Source organism: Leptinotarsa decemlineata, unplaced genomic scaffold (genome assembly GCF_025532065.1).
Source record: "Leptinotarsa decemlineata unplaced genomic scaffold, Ldec_3_MD MMD2_P_RNA_scaffold_5, whole genome shotgun sequence".
NCBI classification, from domain to species: Eukaryota; Metazoa; Arthropoda; class Insecta; order Coleoptera; family Chrysomelidae; genus Leptinotarsa; species Leptinotarsa decemlineata.
Genome location: NW_027412532.1, coordinates 648,618 through 670,522, shown reverse-complemented (window position 1 = coordinate 670,522; position 21,905 = coordinate 648,618). Strand labels below are relative to the sequence as shown.

The 21,905-nt window shown below is 37.3% G+C and overlaps 1 protein-coding gene across 1 annotated transcript in view; it reads right to left on the bottom strand.

Moving 5' to 3' along the window:
- wb (wing blister) overlaps nt 1–21,905 on the bottom strand; it is a 155,227-nt gene that overhangs the window by 24,722 nt on the left and 108,600 nt on the right. Inside the window, exons 3-8 of the mRNA XM_074186832.1 lie at nt 18,027–18,269; nt 14,633–14,887; nt 7,543–7,779; nt 3,838–4,128; nt 2,978–3,118; nt 215–476 (exon numbers count right to left, since the gene is read on the bottom strand). Of these exons, the coding sequence (XP_074042933.1) occupies nt 215–476; nt 2,978–3,118; nt 3,838–4,128; nt 7,543–7,779; nt 14,633–14,887; nt 18,027–18,269 (1,429 nt within the window). The remainder of the gene's footprint in view (nt 1–214; nt 477–2,977; nt 3,119–3,837; nt 4,129–7,542; nt 7,780–14,632; nt 14,888–18,026; nt 18,270–21,905) is intronic.

The following is a 21,905-nucleotide window of genomic DNA, read 5'->3' as shown; positions in this document are numbered from 1 at the left end:
AAGGAGCTTTTTCAGCTTCTCAACCCATGAAGATTTCCACTTAAAAACGATGTTCCCCTAAAAAGACGGTAGTAACATTTTTACTAAAGGCAGATTACTTTGTGAACTCGCGTGATTGTTATTTTTCAAAACATGCTGCACCGTTTTTCCAACTTCGTGATTAATATTCAAACAATTTTCGATTGAAAATTTCCATCAACCGATTTGAACTCACCCCCAATCACTATATTCGGTCCTCTCGTCGGCACCCCGCTGGTATCCCCCCTCATCACCACCCACTGAACTTTGATCAAGAAGTTGGAGTTGTAAGCCTCGAGTTTGTTGCCCAAATAATCTTGAGGTGCGAACCAGTAGAGGGACGTTATACCTGGAAAGTCGTAGTTTCCCAGAGAAAATACGCTTTGGCCGTTCCAGTTCGGTTTGACTACTTTGGATACTTTCAGGTCTGTAATCTGCCACTCTTTCAGGGATTGGATCTGAAAAAAAAAATTGAAGGTCGGCATTAGGAAGCTTTTTTATTTATTCGGTGTTTCTAAAATAAGGAGGACAGGCATGGAAACATCGAAAACCGTGAAAGATATAAAGTTGGTTGGATTGAAAAAAAATCGCTCATGGCACTTTAAAATTTAGTGAATTTCAACCATGTTTGGATTGTTTTCGAAAAACTTATAACTGGTCCATTTACGATCCAGGGTGTTCCATTTGAAAAAATTGATTTCCACTCATTTTTTCATGTGATCAAAGTATCTGCATTTTTTGAAGACCCTGTATGAGGCAAATGAAAATATGACTCTGAGTGAAGATCCTCATAGTATCACTCCACTCCATTTAAAATTTGATTGTTTCAGTGCATGAGAGTTCAAGATTATCAGCATTTATAAAAGTTCATGTTTGGTAAAAAAAATATCGAAATTAATTTATATCTTCTAAAGGGTAAATAGATAGGTATAGGGAAATAGTATATGAATTTGTTGACAAAGTTATAATGAATCATAATATGATATTATATACCGGGTGTTCCATTTGAAAAATCAAAGAAGCCGCTATTTTATAGTAGAAGCGACAACGCCGCTTCGTCTGAAATATTTTAGGCGTGTAGGTCATATTGATTTATGCATACTGTGAAATTTTCAGGTTGATGCGTTGAATAGTTTGTCAGAAACGGCTAATTAACACTCATCATGAAAAGCCCTGTATGTCGACCGCACACTGAACATTGAGCCATGCGAAGAGAGGAGAGAGACAGACGATGTGCGTCAGGGTAACGTTATCACTTCAAAAAATGTTTTTGTCTGTTAGCCTACGAAAATTCTAGCCCAACAGTTATCTACCCAACTGTTATTCAAGTAAACAGCTCCGAATACAGACCATAAAATTATCGGTCAAACAAACCGTCGAACAATTACTCGCCTCGAATTTCCAAACGACAAAGCCGCTAATTCCCGATTTTTCGGTTCACTTTCCACTTTGATCAGCGGTATCAAATATTTGAACAACCCCATTCCCGTAATTCTATGCAAATTGGATACGCGCGACAACAACAGTTTATCTGTGAATAAACGACGCTCAAAGGACACAAACAAATTCATTTCGCTGCGACAAAATATTTCGACGGCGACCTTTGTTAGTCTCAAAAGCGGCTGGGGATGGATGTCTTTGTCGAAATAATGGACTGGAAGTAGAGATAAAAAACTCTTCATTAAGGGAAGTGCGCTGAGCAGCATTACTTTTCTTAATTGGATGTGTACTTCTGCAAGAAACATTCAATTCATTTGTCTGGTAGACTCTGATTCGCTCGAAAAGAATATATTCAGTTCAAAGACGACAGTAACTTTTTCAATTCACCTCTCAAGGAGCTGCTTTTCACGTTATATCAGGAGTATATGAGTTGACTAGTTGTCCGGAACCTTATATTGGCCAAACTGGTAGAGCTTTCTCCAACAGAATTACAGAACATAGAAGTAGCTTGATGGCAAGTATGGTTGATGTAAGAACTCGGATAATTTTATTTGATCGTTGATCCAACTCAATATATTCCTAGAGAACCAAAGTATCAGGCAATAAATAGGTAGACAAGTGGAAAGTCACTATTATTCGAATTATACAGTGTGTGAAAGCCAAATGGAGTAAATTCATCATTTCCGTTACGGTTCATATTTTAACAAAATTCCGAAACAAGTCAAATTTAAATTATAATTTGACATACTTCAACGGAAAATGTCAACCCCTACCTTCAACCCCCGTCGAATGCCATGTACAACCCCCCATTTTTCAAATGGGAAGTATAGGCTTGTTATATATCGTTTAAAAGGTCTCTTCATCCTCTATTAAAAAATGTGGTAACGAAATTCGATAAAAAACACCCAAAAATTATTGCAGTATACTCAAAAATTATTTCTTGTTAAGGTATTGATAATGAGAAAGTAAGCAAAAACCATAGCAATGTTCTTTTAAGATGGTATCCTTAAAAAAACTGTGAATAATGTCCGTGGCAACGTTTAAAACGCCTTGTAAACTTGTTTTGTATGTTACAGTATTTTATTTCAAGTTCAATGAATCAAAAACTTAATTTGAATATTATTTGAATACTTGAATTTCACGCAATATATACCTGTGATGAAGATAACGGTTCCCTTTTCTGATTCATCATCTGATTGGATACGTTTATCCACGCACTGGATACGAATGTTGGATACGTATTTTGCTATACATGAGTTTTTTCAATAATGAACCCTTCTAGTAGATGACCAAATTCAAATGGAGACAAAAAATTCGGTTCACAGGTCATAGTCAATTGAAACCTGACTTGAACTGAACCGTACGTCTGCCTCTGCGGCAGACCTCATCAATAGTTTGTGTTTTTATTTCAATCGAGCTTATTTTGGACAAATTCGGTAAATCTTTCCTTGCAGTTCGAATATTTTCATCAATGGTGAATAGTTATAGAGAGCAGTACTTGGGGAGGTTCTGGCCTTACCTTTCGTGGAATGAATGCAGCTGGTTCACATAACGTCGTGACTCCAGAACAGAAACAAGACAAGCAACCTTCTGGCACATCGTTCCGCAGTCCAAAATGACCTGGCTTACATCTATCGCAGTATTTTCCCTCCACGTTCGTCTGGAAAATTGAAAGAATAACATTTAGACCCAACACTTTCTTCAAATTTATATAAACTGAATTTCAAATTGAAGAGGCAGGTCAAACTCTTTGCTGATGTTCAACTTCATTATATTTCAGTAGAAATGTTGATGTGATACTCCACTATCTTTTAATAACAGAATTATTTCCTACAAACGTACCCCTCCATTACTATGACAAAATCAGGATGCATATTCCACTAATTTGCTTGGAAAACATTTATTTCTCATTCATTTAGTCTGGATTTGGGGTTCTAACGGCTAAAATGTTTATACAGGGTACACCGCAATGATCATCGGTTAGTCGAATCTTGGAAAATAATAGGATTCATATCCTCAGAATGGGCAAATATTTTTTGACGGGTTGATTGCCAATAATAGGCCGTACTTTTGGCCCGCACGTTCTCCCGATCTGTTTCCTATGGACTATTATGTGTGGGGACATAATGGGGAATATTGTATATGCAGATCCTGCAACAAGTAAGGAGGATTTTCTCTAGTCATGGTACGATTACTGTTAATTGTTTTGTTAATTTCTGTAGGTTGACGATAGTTATGGAGTGGTGCTTGTTGGTTAAGTCTGAGTACTGTGCTAGACTATGCCAATGAGTACCAGAATCTCCTGTAACTTCTTGTTTCCCATTTCTCCTTGTATTTTTCGTATTTTCAATAAAACCGATTATTATTATTATTACTCACCTTGCATAGGCACTCTCCCTCGCAATCTTCCAGGCCTGCCACCCCCCTCGCGTCACAAGGACAAGGCTCGCAATCCGGATACCCTCTAAAGCCGGGCGCACACGAATCGCATCTGTCGCCGATGAAACCGAGTCGACAGCGGCACGTTCCCGCTTCAGGGCCGTACTGGATGCAGGAGTCCGCAGGGCCACAGTTGCACCTGATGCAGGGCTGCGCCGCATCCGGAAGGGTGCCCTCGGGACGGAAGAAGCCCGGTTCACACTTGTCGCAGTTTATGCCGGTCGTATGGTCCTTGAAAAAATATGGTAGATTGATAGATATAGCCGTTATTTACATGAGAAATGAGAAATGAAACTTGAAATGTTTTTACACCACTTGTATCTGTAACTGCGAATACAATACAATGAACGTTATGTAGAAAAAAGACATCAAAATTATAGCTGGAGCTACAATCGATGCAAACTGTCAACAATTTTTTATAAAATTGCTCAGACAGCCAAGATTTGGACTTGAAATGTCACTATGAAATTCTTTGGGTCCGATTCGGTATTCATCTCCTCAATCGTCACAAAACGCCGACCTTTCATGGGTCTCTTAAATCTTGGGAAGAAGAAAAAGTCCCAGGGGACCATATCTGGTGAATACGGTGGCTGAAGCATGATTATGTTGTTTTCGGCGCACACTGTCAATCATTTCTTGGAGAATTGTGAACAATGTCTTTGCCCTGTATGTTGATTTTCTACTCACTGTTAGAAATACATAAAAACAAAATACTACCCTACAAACACTCTGATCATCATAATTATGAAACTAGAAATGCGGGACATCTCAGGCAGCCGAAATTTTGATTTGAAATGTCACTACGAAATTCTTTAGGTGCGATTCGGTATTCATCTCCTCAATCGTCACAGAACGTTGTCTTTTCATGGATCTCTTAAATCTTGGGAATAAGAAAAAGTCATAGGGGACCAAATCTGGTGAATACAGTGGCTGAGGCATGATTATGTTGTTTTTTCGGCGCACACTGTCAACCATTTCTTAGAGAATTGGAAACGATGTCTTTGCCCTGTATGTTGAGTTTCTACTCACTGCTAGAAATATATAAAAACAAAATACTACCCTACAAACACTCTGATCATCATACTTATGAAACTTGAAATGCGGGACATCTCAGGCAGCCGAAATTTTGATTTGAAATGTCACTACGAAATTCTTTGGATGCGATTCGGTATTCATCTCCTCAATAGTCACAGAACGCCATCATTTCATGGGTGTCTTAAATCTTGAGAACAAGAAAATACCACAGGGGACCAAATCTGGTGAATACAGTGGCTGAGGTATGATTATGTTGTTTTTTCGGCGCACACTGTCAACCATTCCTTAGAGAATTGGGAACAATGTCTTTGCCCTGTATGTTAGAAATACATAAAAACAAAATACTACCCTACAAACACTCTGATCATCATATTTATGAAACTAGAAATGCGGGACATCTCAGGCAGCCGAAATTTTGATTTGAAATGTCACTACGAAATTCTTTGGGTGCGATTCGGTATTCATCTCCTCAATAGTCACAGAACGCCATCTTTTCATGGGTGTCTTAAATCTTGGGAACAAGAAAATACCACAGGGGACCAAATCTGGTGAATACAGTGGCTGAGGTATGATTATGTTGTTTTTTCGGCGCACACTGTCAACCATTCCTTAGAGAATTGGGAACAATGTCTTTGCCCTGTATGTTAGAAATACGTAAAAACAAAATACTACCCTACAAACACTCTGATCATCATATTTATGAAACTAGAAATGCGGGACAACTCAGACAGTCAAGATTTAGACTTGAAATGTCATTACGTAGGTTCTTTTCGTATGGCTTCTCGCAAGCAGCGCATAACTTTAAGGTAATACTCCTTATTGGCCCTACGACCATGTGCAAGAACTTCTGATAAACTAAGCCACGGTAATCGAGGAAACAGTGAGAAAAACCTAGAAATTTCATCGAACTTAGCGTGCTTTCTCTGGTCTTGGCTCTCTTAGGCTCTTCCATCAGGAAAATGTTTGAAAATATGTTTGAAATAGTGGAAAAATTCCGTGTCATTGATTTGAATATAATTCTAAGCAAGTTGCATTTACTTGGCTTCAGGGGTAATTTTCTCCTGTGGTTAAAATCGTATTTAACATTCAGAAGAATACATGTGAAAGTAGAAGAAAAGCAGTCTTTGTCATATAATATGGATTTAGGTGTTCCGCAAGGATCCATTTTGGGCCCACAAATTTTTTTATTGTATGTAAATGATATGCCAAACCATATTAGTACAGATTCTGTAGTCTTATATGCTGACGACTCGACACTTGCCTCTGATGCAAATAGTCCTGAGGAACTCCAGGACAAACTCAACAAATTATCTGTAGAATTCACAAGCTGGTGTCGCAGGAATTCTTTAATTGTAAATTCGAAGAAAACTGTTTTGTTGCAGTTCCATTACAGAAACCAGAGAAAAATAAAAAATTTGCAGGTCAAAGTCAATAATGATCTCATCAACTCATCAGAAAAAACTAAATTTCTTGGCATATGCATAGATAGTGATATGTCATTTCAATCTAGCATTAATCAAGTGAATAATAAACTTAGCAGCGCATACTATGCCCTAAGACAGTTAACTTCAATTTTTAATAAATCTCAGCTGTTAAATGTTTTGTATGCCATATTCTATCCTCATATTTCCAACAATATAGCAGTGTGGGGCTGTTCTTCTGATATAAACAGAATTTTTGTCTCCCAAAAAAAGTTATTCGTTTGATATTCAATCTTGCCTATAGAGATTCGTGCAAACAAATTTTTATTGAAAATAGAATCATGTGTTTACCTTGTATATATATTTACAAATGCGTTTGTTTGTTTATGAAGAAATATGACACGCACCTTCAAAACTCAGATTTTCATACCTATCCTACTGGACAAAAGAATAAAATCAGATTAAAAAAGCACTCGACTGCATTTTTCGAAAATTGCCCTTCCTATGCAGGGACAAAATTTTATAACAAACTTCCGGTTGAGGTACGGACGGAAGAAACCCCAGGTATTTTCAAAGCAAAACTGAAAGAGTTTTTGATTTCCAGATGTTTCTACAGTGTCGTCGAATATGTGAACAGAAGTGATTGAAATGCTCATATGTGTATTGCTTGTGTGTATTATTTAAGCATTTTATTATTATAGTCAAGAAGTTGTCTCATTGGTCTTCTAAAAATCATACTGTATTTTATATGAGAATGTGAAATTTAGAATGTAGTTTCGTGTGTCGAGATAGAAATGCACTGATTATACTTCTAAAACTACTTTTCTCCAATGACACTAATGCTAAATATTTTGTTTCAGCCCCAAAATCCATTTTGAGCCAGAATAAGTGAAAGAAGTAATTTTCATAAATGAAAAAACTTAGATCATAAAATCAATTATGAGAAAAGTAATAGATACTGAAGAGTTCATAAATGAACAATAGGATCAGTCTTGCGTTGCAGTGGCTGGAAAAATATGAAAAACTAGTAACTTGAAATTGCAAACCAGGATTATTGCTGTTCCAAAAGTGATGACTTTTGATCTGGTTGTATATGTATCCACATTATCTGTGGTGGTTTTTCATTTCGGTTCAAATCAGTACACTATTATGTTCATCCAAAACAAACATGTAACACACAACAACTCACTGTACAATTATTGCAGACTCCTCCACCTTGATAGTTGCCTTTTATATCCAGGCTCAGTCCGGACCTGTCAACGTCTTCGTCATAGTGACAGCTGGAGGCGTGGCCGAAGCAGTTACAGGGCAGGCATTGCCCGGCGTCTCTAGCGGTTCCAGGGGCCCACTTGCGCTGATTGAACATTGGACAGCATCTGTCGCAGTTTGGCCCGCAAGTGTGGTGCTCACATTCACATTCTGGATGCTAAAAATAAATAAAGATGAAATTACATGTATTCATTTATGTATTCAACTCGGGTCTAGACTGAAATATAACGTTCGCAGCTGTACTATGTCAAAAATCTTTTTGAAAAACCCAAATTTGTTCAGTAGAAACCTTATTTTATTCGCAACATATTCTGCGTGCTTATTACATCTTACATTTTCATCTATTATTATGCTGAGATTCTTTTTATATGTTCTTTCATATTTATAGTCATTGCGTCATTGTCCTCATGGATTTCCAACGAAGTATACATTGGCAAGTTGTTGTTGAAATAAGTGAAAGGTACAAAGTGAATTTTTTTTGTGTTGATTGCCAGCAACCTGCTCTCAAACCAATTGACAATTTCTATGAAGTCTCCTTCATTCTTGTCCTTCAATTCTTTCCAAGTATCATCGCGATATAGTACAGCTGTATCATCCGCGAAACTACCTAGACAACACCTTCATAATATGGAACCATGGGAATGCAGAACTAGATACTTTCCTGAAGCACATCAACAACATAAGCCCTTTCATCACTTTTACAATGGAGAAGGAAGTCCACAACAAATTGGCTTCCTCAGACGTATTGGTGAAGAGGGCCGACACTGAATGAAAAACATCTGTATATCGAAAACCCACTCACACAGGACACTATCTGAACCAGAAATCCAACCACCATCAATCGACTAAGAGAGGACTCATCAAGACTTCACTAGATCTTGCTTTTGGGCTCTGTAATACAAAGGAAGGTCTCGAAAAGGAACTAGGCATCATAAAAAATGACCTTCAACGGAATGGTTACTCCAGAGTGATGGTAGAACAGGCTTTAGCTGAAAGACAGCAAGAGCTCCACAAGGAAGAGGAGCCACCACAACCAGTACTTGTACTTCCCTACATCAGAGGATTATCGAAAAGGATAAGAAGGATTGGGTCCAAGTACAACATCAGGACCTGCTTTAGATCTGGGAACACTATCCGTAGCAGCCTGACGAAAACCAGGCCACCAAACGTGGACTGCAATTCCAAGAATTGCATTTACCGGATACCCTGCGAGTGCGGAGAATCATACATCGGTGAAACTAAGAGGCCATTGAAAGTTTGCATTGCTGAGTACAAGAAACACACACAGTGAGGAGAAACCCGCAAATCCGGAATAGCAGAGCATCTTTGGACTCATCAACATAACATCAAATGGGCTCAAGCTGAAATCATCCACGAAGAGGAACACTGGTTTAGGAGAAAATTCAAAGAATCCGCTTATATGTTGTCCAGCAACGCATTTAGTCGAGCTAGCGTAGAGATACGTAACATATAGAAACCTCTAATCAAGCGAAAAACGACCAACTCAATTTTTTTGTTTGGTTGTTGCTTGCATGTTACTTCTTTGTAATTTCAGTTTTTTGTTTGATAAAATTGTTATTTTCAGTTAATCTTTTTAACTTTTTTTTCAGGGTTTCCAAATCAATTTGTATTATATTAGACAATGGAAGTCCGAACTGACGAAATACACCACGAAACATTGTTAACCAAGTTCAAACATTCAGGTATACATTAAATAGGAGAGGCCCCAATACTGTTCCTTGGGGGACTCCATATTCAATGGTACGTTAAGAACTGAGTGTTTCATTTATTTTGACACACTGTTTCCAATCAGCACAATATCTGATTAAACTTATGAGTAGAATATGATGAAACTTCAACAGCAATGCAATGAGACTAACGCCATCTATGTGTTAGTCCTGAAATTTTTCAGCCCAAGAGGTATTTCAGTAATTTCTCTGCAATTTGGTGAATCACAAAATCAGTTTGATAATTGAGCATTGAATTACGTATTACCAAATGAGGAAATGGGGAAAGAGCACAGTCCCTTCGTAGGGAACTATTTGAACAACCATCAAACCAGTCAGTCCTCCTCACGTGGAATTCATATTCGAACAATGCCACTATAATAAATCAAGCAGCCCCGCAGTATCCAAATGAGTTAAAAAAGTCTATTTACCTTTTGCGGCATAGGCAGATTCTCATGTTTATCAAGCAACAATTATGGCGATGCTTTGCGGAGGAAACCCCTGGATTGATGGCTTTCCCACACGATAACTATCGAATAATACCAAATAAAGATCGAGTCGGGCTGTTCTCGGAAAGGCATGGCGCTGCGATCGGCTTATATGGTATGTCTGCTGCCGCTTTTTACTGCTGAAATTTCGCTCCGTACCTATTAAATTGACAAGCCGAGCGAAAAAAATGTCGAAGGACATCGTTCGCGATTTGAGATATTTCGAACACTATTATAAGTTGATCTGTCTTTGTCTTTGAGATATTCACCATTAAGGTTGATCCAAGTTTTTTGTTCGTTTTATTGTCATATGTTTTACAACTCCATATCTCGATAAATATTTATTCTACTGTGACAATTTTGCACTGTATACATTGATACTGTTAATTTTTTTTCTAAATTCCAATTTCTTGACTATTTTCAACTTATCACTATATGATGTTGCTGAGCAATTTTTCACCAATTTTTTTTCACCGTTTTTTGGCATGTTCCGCAGAAAATGCAGTCAGACATTTGGCAATGATGGTGTCAATGAATGTCCTGTTAGGTTAGGAACTGATGAATTTTTTATATAAATTTTTCTATAACTATTGAAAACAGTGTCTCAATTATATGACGAGTTAGTAGGCAATGCTTCCATCACTCACACCTTCAAACAAATCATAGTTGATCAGATCATAACTCACTATCTTTGAAGCCGATCACAGTTGACTAGATCATAACTCACTACTTCCGAATCAATCGTAGTGGACTGATTATATCGTAACTCACTGCCTTCAAGCTTGATCGTAGTTAAAAGGATTATAACTATCTATTTTCGAGCCCAATCATAGTTAACCATTTCGTAACTCACTAAAGTCGAGCCCAATCATAGTTGATCAAACCATAACTCACTGTCTTCGAGCTTGATCATAGTTAACCAGATCCAAACTCTCTATTTTCGAGCCCAATTATAGTTGACCACATCATAACTCACTGCCTTCAAGCTTGATCATAGTTAACCAGATCCTAAATCTCTATTTTCGAGCCCAATCATTGTTGACCATATCATAACTCACTACATTCGACCCCAATTATAGTTGAATATATCGTAACTCACTAACGTCAAGCCCAATCATAGTTGATCAAATCATAACTCACTGTCTTCGAGCTTGATCATAGTTAACCAGATCCTGAATCTCTATTTTCGAGCCCAATCATACTTGACCATATCATTAATTCGAGCTTGATCATAGTTAACCAGATTCTAACTCTCTATTTTCGAGCCCAATCATACTTGACAATATCATAACTCACTGCCTTCGAGCTTGATCATAGTTAACCAGATCCAAACTCTATATTTTCGAGCCCAATTATAATTGACCATATCATAACTCACTGCCTTCAAGCTTGATCATAGTTAACCAGATCCAAACTCTCTATTTTTGAGCCCAATCATTGTTGAACATATCATAACTCACTACATTCGACCCCAATTATAGTTGACCATATCGTAACTCACTAACGTCGAGCCCAATCATAGTTGATCAAACCATAACTCACTGTCTTCGAGTTTGATCATAGTTAACCAGATCCAAACTCTATATTTTTGAGCCCAATTATAGTTGACCATATCATAACTCACTGCCTTCAAGCTTGATCATAGTTAACCAGATCCAAACTCTCTATTTTCGAGCCCAATCATTGTTGAACATATCATAACTCACTACATTCGACCCCAATTATAGTTGACCATATCGTAACTCACTAACGTCGAGCCCAATCATAGTTGATCAAACCATAACTCACTGTCTTCGAGTTTGATCATAGTTAACCAGATCCTGAATCTTTATTATCGAGCCCAATCATAGTTGAACATATCATAACTCACTACCGTCGAGCCCAATCTCAGTTAATCAAATCATAACTCACTGCCTTCAAGCTTGATCATAGTTAACCAGATCCTAACTCTCTATTTTCGAGCCCAATTATAGTTGACCATATCATAAATCACTACCGTCGAGCCGAATCTCAGTTGATCAAATCATAACTCACTGCCTTCAAGCTTGATCATAGTTAAGCAGATCCCACTTCTCTATTTTCGAGCCCAATCATAGTTGAACATATCATAAATCACTACCGTCGAGCCCAATCTCAGTTGATCAAATCATAACTCACTGCCTTCAAGCTTGATCATAGTTAACCAGATCCTGACTCTCTATTTCCGAGCCCAATGATAGTTGATCAAATCATAGCTCACTGCCTCCAAGCTTGATAATAACTCTCTATTTTCGAGCCCAATCATAGTTGATCAAATCATAACTCACTGCCTTCAAGCTTGATAATAGTTAACCAGATCCAAACTCTCTATTTTCGAGCCCAATCATAGTTGAACATATCATAAATCACTACCGTCGAGCCCAATCTCAGTTGATCAAATCATAACTACTGCCTTCAAGCTTGATCATAGTTAACCAGATCCTGACTCTCTATTTCCGAGCTCAATCATAGTTGATCAAATCATAGCTCACTGCCTCCAAGCTTGATAATAACTCTCTATTTTCGAGCCCAATCATAGTTGATCAAATCATAACTCACTGCCTTCAAGCTTGATAATGGTTAACCAGATCCAAACTCTCTATTTTCGAGCCCAATCATAGTTGACCATATCATAAATCACTACCGTCGAGCCCAATCTCAGTTGATCAAATCATAACTCACTGCCTTCAAGCTTGATCATAGTTAACCAGATCCTGACTCTCTATTTCCGAGCCCAATCATAGTTGAGCAAATCATAGCTCACTGCCTCCAAGCTTGATCATAACTCTCTATTTTCGAGGTCAATCTCAGTTGATCAAATCATAACTCACTGCCTTCAAGCTTGATCATAGTTAACCAGATCCTGACTCTCTATTTCCGAGCCCAATCATAGTTGAACATATCATAAATCACTACCGTCGAGCCCAATCTCAGTTGATCAAATCATAACTCACTGCCTTCAAGCTTGATCATAGTTAAGCAGATCCCACTTCTCTATTTTCGAGCCCAATCATAGTTGAACATATCATAAATCACTACCGTCGAGCCCAATCTCAGTTGATCAAATCATAACTCACTGCCTTCAAGCTTGATCATAGTTAACCAGATCCTGACTCTCTATTTCCGAGCCCAATGATAGTTGATCAAATCATAGCTCACTGCCTCCAAGCTTGATAATAACTCTCTATTTTCGAGCCCAATCATAGTTGATCAAATCATAACTCACTGCCTTCAAGCTTGATAATAGTTAACCAGATCCAAACTCTCTATTTTCGAGCCCAATCATAGTTGAACATATCATAAATCACTACCGTCGAGCCCAATCTCAGTTGATCAAATCATAACTACTGCCTTCAAGCTTGATCATAGTTAACCAGATCCTGACTCTCTATTTCCGAGCTCAATCATAGTTGATCAAATCATAGCTCACTGCCTCCAAGCTTGATAATAACTCTCTATTTTCGAGCCCAATCATAGTTGATCAAATCATAACTCACTGCCTTCAAGCTTGATAATGGTTAACCAGATCCAAACTCTCTATTTTCGAGCCCAATCATAGTTGACCATATCATAAATCACTACCGTCGAGCCCAATCTCAGTTGATCAAATCATAACTCACTGCCTTCAAGCTTGATCATAGTTAACCAGATCCTGTCTCTCTATTTCCGAGCCCAATCATAGTTGAGCAAATCATAGCTCACTGCCTCCAAGCTTGATCATAACTCTCTATTTTCGAGGTCAATCTCAGTTGATCAAATCATAACTCACTGCCTTCAAGCTTGATCATAGTTAACCAGATCCTGACTCTCTATTTTCGAGCCCAATCATAGTTGACCATATCATAAATCACTACCGTCGAGCCCAATCTTAGTTGATCAAATCATAACTCACTGCCTTCAAGCTTGATCATAGTTAACCAGATCCTGACTCTCTATTTCCGAGCCCAATCATAGTTGATCAAATCATAACTCACTGCCTCCTAGCTTGATCATAACTCTCTATTTTCGAGGTCAATCTCAGTTGATCAAATCGTAACTCACTGTCTTCAAGCTTAATCATAGTTAACCAGATCCTGACTCTCTATTTCCGACCCCAATCATAGTTGATCAAATCATAGCTCACTGCCTCCAAGCTTGATCATAACTCTCTATTTTCGAGCTCAATCATAGTTGATCAAATCATAACTCACTGCCTTCAAGCTTGATAATAGTTAACGAGATCCAAACTCTCTATTTTCGAGCCCAATCATAGTTGACCATATCATGACTCAGTACCTACAAACCCAACCATAGATGAGCAAACTCATGACAATATAGTGGTGATACAATCATTTTTTTAGACGTGAGAATTTCTCTACTTCAGAATATGTCCACAAATGCCAAATATAATCACTGACATGACCGTTCTATTCGAAAATATACAATTTGAAATGAAAAACAATAGTAATAACGAGTGTGGATCTCATTTTGAAATATTCCTGTTATGATCAATAGAAAAAGTATAGTTTTCTACTCGCGAGGAATGGGCATTACTCGCTCGAACTAATTCATGCAATGCTCCATTCTCACGACCACATTTCTAGCTGGCTGAATATAATTGTAAACCTGACAAAAGCAATAATGTCTAAACATGAGTAATAATTGTTTCTGCCTAACTGATTATGAAAATATAAAACCACTGTATTCAAAACTAACATCTATTATCCCTACGGATGTTCATGAGGCAAAACAGCGAACTCTTACTAAACGAAAACAACTCTCAAAGCAGCAAACTCACCCCTGAAGCGACATTATGCCTGCAATTTTCGGCGTGTCCGTTGCAGACACACTGACCGCCGACGCTGATATCTCTGATCGCGTAGAAGAGTCTCTTGTCCTTCCAGACATCCTGCGAAAGCCAGCGGGGAAGCGGCTCCTGTGTACCTCTCAAGCCCATCAGGCTGAGGCGGACGTAGCGGGCTTTGGTAAACTCCAGGAGCTCCGGGCTGGTTTCGTTGGCTCCGGGCCGGCCGTGGATGAGGGAGGTGTGAATCTGAAAGTAGAGGGGATGACTATGTGTGGAGGGACACAGTTTTGTAGAGAAATCACTAAATACTTGCAGGATTAAACCCAAAGTCAGATCAAATTCGGTAAAAGATAAATTTTATCAGTTGAAACAGGCACTGATAAAAAGGCACTGAACTTTGAGTTGAATCAAACCCATGAGGTACATTACACAATTTTTATGGTGAATGAAACAGAAAATATATCTCATGATGAAATGATTGATGCAAAATTTTCTTGGAATACTTATGGTGTTCCTTGCCATTTTTTTGTTACATGGAAAATGAAACTTCCTAGGTTTTGTCAACACTTTCATTTGTAACTAACGTTACTGCAGTTACAAATAAAAGTGGTGTCTAGGACAGACTCAAGACAGAAATATCAACCTGCCTACGAACCTAAGTGACTGTATTTCAAGCGGAAATTCCCGCTATTGAATAGGAGAAAAATATTAGAACTTGTGGTACACTTGTATCATTCAAATCAATTGGTTTAAGACAGTATCACCCATGTGAATCAGCTTTGTAATTTACATTTTGAAGGGATACCCATATTTGAGAATGTTATCATCCCAATCCTAGGAAAATCATTGAATTTTGAACTCATTCTTCAATAAAAATAACACATTCCACTGACAGACCACTCACCATACAAACTATTCGGCTTCGTCAAGAAGCTGGGTTTATTTGACCGGTTGCGGGTTTTGGGTTGCGGTGAAGGGTCGAATAGACCCACTCACTTCGGACCTAACCTAACCTAACAATGGTGAAATGAAATGTCAGCTCAATACTTTCGAATCCTCTCTATATAATGAACAGCAGTATATTCAGGTCATCGAAACTATTTTCAAATAAGCCAGAGTACCTCAAAGTTCCGTCTTGGGACCCTTATTTTTCCCCGTATTCCACACCATATTTCATTTTATCCAACGAAATTTGTCTGTTGCTTTTCCCTTTTGTCTATATATTTTCAAAGAAATGTTTAATAAAGACCAGCTGTAATCAATAAATAACAACCTCTTGTTTCTTTCTTTCTGAGAAATGGAAAATGAGCACAAAATATACTCTAGTACTCCACCAACCAATAATAAATGAATATTGGTACTGTATTGAAATACTAGCTGAAAAAAATCAATTTGGCTTCATTTCTTCCTAATAAAAACTAGTTGGTTTCAAAATACTCATACCACTTGGAGTCAAAATAAATGGAAGTAAACTTTCGAAACACGGAAGAAATTTCTTTTTTTTTGCCCCAGCGATTGAGCTTTCGAATCGTCAGTCCAGATGGCGAACGATCAATCAAACGTCATTATTACGTATTAACGAGTAACAAACTGAGTCAATTTATATGAAAAAATGCTGTAGTGAATTCACATCTTCACAGTCGGTCTCTTAAATTGCCACGGATAATCGGTAATCGAAGCAAGATTGAATTCTCTCGTAATTGTTATAAATTGCTGCAGTCATTCTTTCCGTTCGAAGAAGAGAGAAGAAGAACCCGTCATGGAACGACAGAAGCGTAAAGAACTTGATCGAATTGAAATTGGTTTCTGTTGCTCTTTCTTGGCTTTGTTGAATTTTTTTTGGTTTCTCTTTTCAGGAAAATAAAGATACAGCAACTTTTTTTCACGATGTGAATTTCCGGAAGACGATTGCAGGTGGGTTTTTCATGGAGGAGTGAAGAATGGACTCTGAAATAAGTAAACTGTCATTGGCAGGACCTTGATGGTTGTTAGAACTAGTAGTCTTTATCATGATGATGCTTTCAAATCAGTCATCACCAGGTGGTAGGACTGGAGATATATTTCACCTCCTGATTTGTCGTGTTTCTAAGAATACACGATTCTTTTTGTTTGATATTCATTCAGTATGAATGATTTTTGTTTGCATCAACTTTATACTTCTTTGTGTCATTATTTCTCATTAGATCCATGTCCTTCGAAGCATTCCTCAAGACATGTGTATAAGAATGCGGATACGAGAGTCCGGAACAATCTAGAAAATGTAATGTTAATTGATAAAGAGGCGACCTAACAGATTGAGCTTCAATGTGTACTGCGTAAGCGTCCATGAAAGTAAGGGATTCAGCGGCTCTTTGATTTTCCATCTACAGACGTACTCAAAAGTTGTGCTTGCCTGCAGTTCCCATTGATTTGATTCCTTCGAAGAAAAAACAATGGGATTGAGATCTGGTGGGCCTATCGGCTAGACTACAGGGCACCTACTACCAAATGTCGTTCACCTTCTAGATAATGGATACTAACTTCAAAGTGATACGTAGAGCTCAACATTAGAATGACAGGAACTTTTCCGTTACTGACATTGATGATTCAGTTCATTGACGAAAAAAAACCTTTTGAAATTAACAACTATTCGTGCAACTATATTACAAAGGATTATGAAATTCTCGAAGAGCATGCATTACTTTTGACTCACATTCTTCGTCTATACTAATTTCGTTAATGGTTGGATGAACTTGATATCAGCGATGCGGAACGTAATGATATGTTAATTTTGAAGTTGCCATTATCAATATTATTGGATCATATCAATACCCGCGCTAAATTGTTGTGCATTTAAAAGCTAGTTGTCATGACTCGATATTAATAATTAACGAGGTTTCATATTGAGTTATTACCATACTCGCTTCGTGCAGTCACTTTGTTTTCCTGCAAAAGATAAACATTTTTTGTTATCCACGGGGTAAGAACTGAACCGATTTTCTTCATCACGTTTCAGGTGTGGGAAAAGTTTGTGAATATAATAATTCGCCATTTTTTGATACATCAAGCTTATACAGGTCGTCAATATCGTTTGAATTGGACAAATTTCCCATTTTGGAAAACTAGAATAATTTCTTTACAAAAAAATATGTCATATATACAGAAATTGTTTCCATTTTCTGTAATATGTTCTCATATGTATTTCATTCACTTTCCTTACATTCAGAATCTGATTTTCAAACCCGCCATAGGTATCGTCAGTGATTTTTAGCTAACTACCCCTAAATGAGAAGTCTAACTGAACAGAGGGGATGATAATAGTCACGAATATTAATAGATTCTTTCTACGGATAAACATGAATAATTAATAACTCCAACGAACTTTCCCAATTTTTTGTTGACTCACCTCTCCATTTTCCAAAGGTGTCAGTCGAGAATAATATGAAGTACATATAACTTCAGAATCTGTGAAATACTGGGGTTTTCCTTTGGTTGCTTCAATCCCGAACTTTTCGAAACATTCCTTGTCGCTTCTAGCAAAGAACTGCCAGGGGCTGAAGTTCTTTCCATCTACCGAGCGTTCCAGAATCCACGTTCCTGGCCTGGGAGAATTGGCCATTTTTACGATGACGTAAGCTATTTGGTACACCTGAAAAAGAAGTTAACGTTAACACAGAACAAAAAGGCCAAAAAGGATGGCCAGGGAAGATAATGGATTCTTTGTAACCGTACCATAGAATTAGGAACGAACTTAGTGTGGAGAATGATTGCTTAGTGTGGAACAACCGGTTAGTTATTCCTTTTATTTTGAGAGAAAATATTTTGAATAATCTCCAGTTATCTCATTTAGGAGTGGTAAAAATGAAAAGTCTTGCTAGGTCATACTTCTGGTGGCCTAAATTTTAATATTTAGTTGCAAAAAACGAGTGTTAATTAACAAACGCATTTTTTAGCAACAAAGAATTTTTTTTAAGAAACCATTTTTTTTCTAAAAATCATGATTTTTTTCAATTAACATAATGCAAAAAAAAATTTTCGAATTGCTCGTAAAAAATGTATTTGTTTATAATAAATTTAATAGCTGTAAAAAATATAAATAAAAATTATCAATTCGTTTTTAGCCATGAGACATTGAAACAATGAGAAATTAGAGAAAAAAAAATTTTAATATATTTTTTATAAAATTATAATTTTCAATTGTCAATAAAAAAATAGAAAATAACAATTTTTTTATTTTGGTAACGGTAATCTATTTTTTTGCCTGTTAAGGATAACTTCACCAAAGGAAAAAAATGCCAGGGTTTTAGTTTAATAATCATAGGGATTTTTATATTAACTTTCAATTCAGAAAAAGTTATTAATCAACAAATTTATAATTAACGTTAAAATTGGTATAAAAATGTTTTGACTGCGGATTATCGTTTATTGATATATCCCAACATTACATGAATTTTTTCATTCCTTAATATTTACATTTGATATGTTTAAATATTTTTTTTTGTTTTTATGTCAGAGTGACGAAAGACGCGCGGAAGCCAGACTACCCGCTTTTGGCTCTATTTTCAGGGCTCTGTAAAAATTATAAATAATCGAGATACAGTTTCGGGAGTCAGGACTTTTTTTACGCAAAATCATTGATCTTTTCAAATCTTTTTCAAATTTCCAAAATTTTGAAAAATTCCCGAGATATTAGAAAAAACTAAAGCCCATTTTTTTTCACTTAATTGTTTATAACTTTTGTAATTTTCTAACTTTCAAGGCAAAAATACGAATCGAATGACACTTTGGTCTTAATTTTTGGACAGGGCTGAAAAATGTCACCAAAAAGAGCTAAATCGAGTTCATGTGAACCAGACTACAACTTTACTCGTCCTAGACACTCTTCAAGATTTCCATCTCTCCGACTAAAATTATTACGGTGCTATATTCCCTGCATACCTCAAAACCTCGGTGTGAAGAAATGAATGAGACTTATTTATAAACAAGGGTGAATTCGAGTCGCCGTCACAAGATATAAATCTGCTGGTCTCTTTGTCAAGCACGTTCACATTCGTTTACGAGATTTGTTGGAGTAGATCATAGAGGCATGGCAAAACATCCGACGAAAGCAAGTCGTAAACGAAGTAATGTTTTCGTAAGGAATTCCTAGCTGGATGTATGTTGTGACAATTTGTGGAAGTGATAGGTGGAAATTTATCATTCGAGGCAGGGTGTAACTTTCAATGGAGTTCATTTGCGGATGTCAAAACATCACTTTGGGCTATCGTTCCTGTATTTGTATCCCGTCAACACTATCATCCAGCTTTACTAGTATCCATAGTAACGAAAACTTTGAAATGACTTACATACAGTTACACCCCCTATTTTGTTCAATGGGTGATACATCATTTGAAAAATCTATCGTCCCTCTATGACTTCTGTAATTTTTTCAGAAGCTGGTTCATTCATTATTGAGAAATTGAATGTTGAACGTTCAATTTGAATCGCTTGAAGATAGTAATCAACTGAAACATGGGACATACATTTCCAGTACGAGGAAAATTGAAATTTATTCTTTGTTATCCTACAAATGGATGATAATAGATTCCTCCTCATTCCTTGATGAATATAATCCACTTCAACCCATGCTCTCAAATTATGTATTGACTTCTGCCGCAGCCTCCCTCACTTTCCAACTCTGGACCCCTACGACCTGTACAAGTTACTCGCCAAAGTTCTTTATCACCACTCGAAACTTCAAAGTGAGTTGGGAGTTATGTCCAAACTAAGGTAGACACCACACTCGAGCCAGATATCTATACTCTAGTTGATTCGTTCTCTGCGAGGCCTGTTCTGAGCACTGTTGAAGTTCTCAAAGTTTCTGTCTCTGAGATTAATTGCATACAGGGTGAGACACGCGGAGGATAAACCACTAGGAACATATTTGTGGTAGAGGATTTGGTAGCAGGTTGTTCTCTGATGATTTTAATCGTCCCGAAAAAATTACAGCGTGATATATACCTCTGGAGAATTTACTTAATTGGTAACTCTTATTTAGGAATGATGTCTGAAAAAATTAATTATTTGAAGGATTGAAATCTGGGAACTTGCTTTTCTTTATAATGGTGACGTTGTGGAATGTAATCTTTTTCTGGAAAACAGTTTTCGACTTTCTACAACTCCATCTTCATACAAACAATCTGGGAAACAGTGTTACGATCTTCGTTCGAGTTTGAAGGCCGTCGTGGTTTGGAACTGTATCCTAACGTTTCGCCAGCACGAGTGACTGGCTTCTTCAGAGGTCTATTCATCCTGACGGTTCACCGATGGTTCACAACATATATGCAGCTTCTTTGAACTTTCTCTCAACCCAGTGTTCTTCTCTGTGGTTGATATCAGCTTGGGAATACTGGATGTTATGTTAATGAGTCCAAACATACTCTGCTATTTTCAATTTGTTTGTTTTTTCTCGCTGTGAATTTCTCTTGTGATCGGCAATGCGGTCTTTGAATGGCCTTCCATTTTCACTGATGTGGGATTTGCTGCACTCACAAAGTAATCCGGTAAATGCAATTCTTAGAATCGCAGTCTGCGTTACAGTTAAAGCTGGGTAGAATTAAATGTATCCATGGTGAAGAATAATATTTCTGAAGATAATACTAACGGGGCTTTCTAGAACGGAATCCTGTATATTTTCGAAAAGAAATAAGAGCTGCAATGCAGTACAGAGAGAAAACAATCCGAATTGCAACATATAAGTACCTGATATATCCATTGTAAAAAATGATGATATTGACAATATATTTTTCCAAGCTACTAGTGGGGCTTCGTCAAACGTCAGTAATAAGAGCTCCGAAGGAGTAAGGAGATGGGTAAACGAATGAAAGCACATAGAACTAGGTAATATCTGATTATGTTCCTTGTAATGAGTTTCTGTGACACGCCCTGTTTGACCAACATACTTATTGAGGCAATTCTTACAGCTCATTTTGTAAATTCCAGACTTTTCCGGGCTCACAAACTTTCAGTCTTACACCATTGCGAACTCTCATTCTGATGTACGTGGTATCACTATGGCCAATTTTTTTCGATCATGGAAAAACTGTCAAATATGCACATTTCTTATTCAGTTTATTTTTCTCCTATTATCTTCGGAAAGTGGTCCATGCTAGCCGACTCGCTCCGTCGAATAAATATTATGACGCGGCTTCTTTATTACAGTGAATAAATCAATTTTGACCATGAATATATTATGAGACTGAACCTGAATAGAGCCATTTGGAATTCCGGAGCGTGCACATTACTA